This window comes from Mandrillus leucophaeus, unplaced genomic scaffold (genome assembly GCF_000951045.1).
Source record: "Mandrillus leucophaeus isolate KB7577 unplaced genomic scaffold, Mleu.le_1.0 Scaffold141, whole genome shotgun sequence".
Lineage (NCBI taxonomy): Eukaryota > Metazoa > Chordata > Mammalia > Primates > Cercopithecidae > Mandrillus > Mandrillus leucophaeus.
In genome coordinates, this window is record NW_012101377.1 from 983742 (window position 1) to 987966 (window position 4225).

The 4225-nt window shown below is 54.9% G+C and overlaps 1 protein-coding gene across 2 annotated transcripts in view; it reads right to left on the minus strand.

Annotated features, from left to right (window-relative positions):
- Positions 1–991: 991 nt before the first annotated feature.
- NKAIN1 (Na+/K+ transporting ATPase interacting 1) overlaps positions 992–4225 on the minus strand; it is a 14298-nt gene continuing 11064 nt past the window's right edge. For both annotated transcript variants that reach the window (XM_011973993.1, XM_011973994.1), the window contains 3 exons: positions 3764–3824; positions 3094–3175; positions 992–2946 (listed from right to left, as the gene is read on the minus strand). In XM_011973993.1, the coding sequence (XP_011829383.1) occupies positions 2937–2946; positions 3094–3175; positions 3764–3824 (153 nt within the window). In that variant the 3' untranslated portion in view covers positions 992–2936. The remainder of the gene's footprint in view (positions 2947–3093; positions 3176–3763; positions 3825–4225) is intronic.

The window sequence follows — 4225 nt, forward strand, 5'->3', positions numbered from 1 at the left end:
AGTCTGGAACTCCTGGGCTCAAGCAGTCCTCCTGCTTCTGCCTCCGAAAGTGCTGGGATTACAAGCATGAGTCATCATGCCTGACCAAAAATTGTATAATTTAAAAAAGGCCTCTCCTTGAAAAGATATGAAAAAAAGGTGTGAGTATATAATCCCACTGGGGCCTTCTGACTTCTGGACCTTATATACATATTACCTGTTCACCCACATACCCCCCGACACAAAAATTAAAACATTCTAAATACTGATTCTTGGGCTGTATCCCCAGCAAAGTATCCAGGATATCGAAGGTTGGATGCAGGAGCCTGTGTCTAAAGCACTGTGTGTCAGTTCATTCCACACCTGGAACTGAATTCTCAGGAAGAGCCAAGATGCAAAGGATATTTGGAAGCATAAACTTTAAATGCATTTTATCAGGAAAGTAAGTAGGAAGATCTCTAAGGGATTATGAAGCCACGTTTGGGAACCCACTGATTTTGTTTGACCTCTGCTTTTTTTTTTTTTTTTCAGATGAGGATAGAGAGGGAGAGTGAGTTGCCTAAAGCTGCATACCCACACACCCACTCAGAGTCACAGGCCAGTGCCCCAGGATTTCTTTCTTCTTTTTTTTGAGACGGAGTCTCGTTCTATCACCCAGGTTGGGGTAGAGTGGCGCCATCTGAGCTCTCCGCATCTCTGCTTCCCGAGTTCAAGTGATTCTTGTTCCTCAGCCTCCTGGGTAGCTGGGATTACAAGCGCCCGCTACCACCCCTGCCTAATTTGTGTATTTTTAGTAGAGACAGGGTTTCATCATGTTGGCCAGGCTGGTCTCAAACTCCTGACCCTCTGCCCACCTCAGCCTTCAAAAGTGTTGGGATTACAGGCATGAGCCACCGTGCCTGGCCACCCCAGGAATATTTGATAGCATCAACATCAAATCATCCCTGCCTGCCCTCGTGCAGGGACTTCTCACTTAGAAAGTTCTACAGACCCAACGGGCAGGACAGGAAGATAGAGAAGAAAACACCATCTTTAATCAACCCACCTGCACAGAAACCAGGAGAGCACTCCCCTCCTTGCAAGGTCCCAGTGAAAAGAGAACCTGGTCCCCTTGCAAAAACCATCTTATAAAAACAAAAGGCTTCAAAGCACCAGTGGCTGCACCCGTTGAGTAGAAAGGGGCCTGGGAGAGTGGGGTTGAGAGAAGTGGGGGCTGGAGGCAGGGGCTGGCCCAGTGAATGGCAGCAGCTTAGCCTGAGGGAGCTGCCCCCCTCTTGAGCTGTACCCAGCAGCTAGGAGCTCCACGCCTGTGGGGGCCAGAGGAACTCCTGGGGCTGGCTGCTTGCAGTTGGGATGGTGGGGTGGGGTTGTCAGCCTTGCTCAGGATATTTTGGCCGTGGAGAGTAGGGAATGATAGATTGGAGGGTAGTAGGCGAGGAGCAAAGTGGTCACCAGACAGGCTCAGGTGTGCAAACCATACACACCATCTGGGTGTCCCCCCAGTTCCTCCATGCCTCCTGCCCTCCTTTCTAACCCAGGGCCACACCTCTTTCACAGATGAAATGCTGAGGCCTGATCCTCTCATCTATGGACACACCAGGCAGTGTGTGGGATGCAGGGTCCTCAGGAGTGTCTGTGGAGGGAGGTGGGGAAAGTGTTCTCGCCTCTACTTGCCCCCAAGGAAGGGTGAGGGTGCTGGCAATCCTGACTCCCCCACTACTCACACCCCCATCTGCCCCTTCAGAACTCCTTGTGGGCTTGTTAGAGGAGGCTTCTGGCCATTGAATTGGTTGTAAATGCTGGTGATCTGTAAACACTGGAGTCTGGGCAGCGCTGACCAGCATTGCTCCCCTCTGGAACCACAAGCCTTCCAACTGGTGAGGTGGATGGAGCCATCAGGGGTGAGTGGGGTTGTGGAAGGGATGGGGATACAGTAGAACCAGCCTTAGGGACCTGGAAGGGGGTGGGGTGACTGAGTTGGGGCCCCACTTTCCTGGAGGAGAGAGCTTGAAAGATTTGCCAAGGGTGGACAGAGGCTGAGCGTAGGAAGGCTTCTCTGTGGGTGGGGCTGAATTTAGGGCTCTGTCCATCCAGTTCCCAATAAGAGAACGAATGGGTATATTGCTTTAAGAGAGGCATTGGCAAGTGGTGGCGGTGGTGTGTGAATATGGTGGAGACCACATGGGTCCAAGCTGGAGGGGGGCTTGAAATTGAACTCAGAGAGCAGACGTGGGTTTTACAGTCAGAAACTGGAGAAAGTACACTGTGTTCAAGGCCCACTTCCACCAAAAATCTAGCTGTGTGGCCTCAAGCAAATTGCATCTCTGGGCCTCAGTTTTAATGTACTGCAAAATGGGAATTTTAATCCCAGTCTAGCTCAGGGAATTGAGTTCAATGAGAAGTCTAAAAGAGTCCATTTGCTAAGGGATTAATCACTTGAGGAGGGGAAACCGAGTCCCAGAGAGGGCAAGGGCTTAGCCAGACATCACAGTCAGTGTTGGACCTGCGATTAGAACCCAGGACTCCTGCTCCTAGTTCAGAGTAGCTTTCCCCAGAGCTGGTGAGTGAGTGTGGTGGGATGGGATGGGTGTGATGTCCTGCTGTTTTTGGACAGGGGGGCAGGATGCTGGGTGAAGGGTGAAAGAGAGGCTGGAGAAGAGAGGAAGGCCCCAGCTCACGCCAAGGCTGAGATTAAAAACAAATAAACAAACAAAAAACCCGCGGTGCCCCTCCCCCGCCCTGCCCCACTCCTCCGAAGTCCGGGCTGCGAAGAGCCAAGGCCAAGTCCAAGTCCAAGTCCAAATCCGCGTCTCCGGCTGCAGACCCGGGGGCGGGCGCAGGCTGCAGTGAGCGCGCGGGCCACCAGGGGGCGCGCCTGCGCCTTGGCCTGAGCTCAAGGCAGCTGCGGTCAGTCCAGGGGCCCAAGGCGAGGCGCCGAGGTGGGCGCGGGGCAGAGGCTACCCCGACCTGCGGGAAACAAAGGCAGGTTAGGGACAGTGGACCTCAAAAGTATGGGGTCGGAGAGACCCGGTTGCCCTGCCCACTCCTCCGTCCCCTCCTTTTCGCAACCCCGACGCCCGGGCCTCCCCAAGCCAGCAGGGCGCCGTGACCCACGTGTACAGAGGCTGCAGCTGTAAATGCGACGTCTTCTGGGGCGCCTGGTATCCGTAGGAGTCAAAGCCGCCGATGAAGTCAACTGCGGAAGGGGGGCGGCGCATGTTAGAGTTCAGCGGCGGGGTGAGGAGAGGGAGACTGGGTCCTGAAGGTGGGGAATCTGAGGGCAGGACCCCCACCCGAGGAAGCGGAGCCAGAGAAGCCGTGAGGAGGGGAGGAGCGAGGGTCAGACCCCGTGCAGGGCCTGGGGCGGGGCTTCGGCTGGACCCTGAGGGATGGGCCTCTGGGGGTCTGGAGGCAGCGGGGCCGGGCCAGCGGAGGGTCAGGCCCCAATCCTTAAGGCTTGGGCCTGGGAGGCCGGGCGGTCCTATGGGAGAGAAGGCTCTTGGGGGCGGGGCTCGAGCCTCTAAAGGGGACAAGACCTCTGATGAGGTCCACGTGGAGCGAGATTGGGGAAAGGCGGTGCTGGGGCCAGGGACTGGGCACCTGGACGTCTGGACCCCAGTCCGGAACGGGCTGGTATTCAGAGCCTTCCACACCAGCCGCCTCTTCCCCTCGAAAGGGGCCAGTGACTTGGGCTTCCTCCCGCCAAGGCCCGTCACAGGCCTCTGTCCAGGGTGCTGAAGGTGCGGGGCAAGATTCCCCTCTTCCCCAGGGGCGCCTTACTCACAGCTGTCCTCCTCCTCCAGGAACACTTTGCTCACGTAGCAGGCGAACACGAAGCCGAACAGCTGGGAGTGGAGGTGACACGTCAGGGAGAGAAGGAGGAGTGGGAACCTCTTCCTCCATCCCCTGCAGGGCCCTGTACGCCCTGACTGGCAAGGGAGGAGGCATGCCAGGATGAAGGCAAACCCGTAACAACTTCCAGTTAAATGTTTTCACCTTAAAGTCAAACATACATGGTTTAACTCTTCTGAAAGTGTGACTTGAGGCAAATAATCATTTTACCTCTTTGAGCCTCAGTTTTCCCAGTTGGACTTGGGCAATACCTTATGGTGTGTTAAGAAGAAAGAGGATTATGTGACTTTGTGGGTACAAAGTGTCTAGGACAGGGCTGGCCCTTCTAGAAACAGGAACTACTCCTATCTTGGAGTTTCTTTTCTTTGTTTTCTTTTCTTTCTTTCTTTCTTTC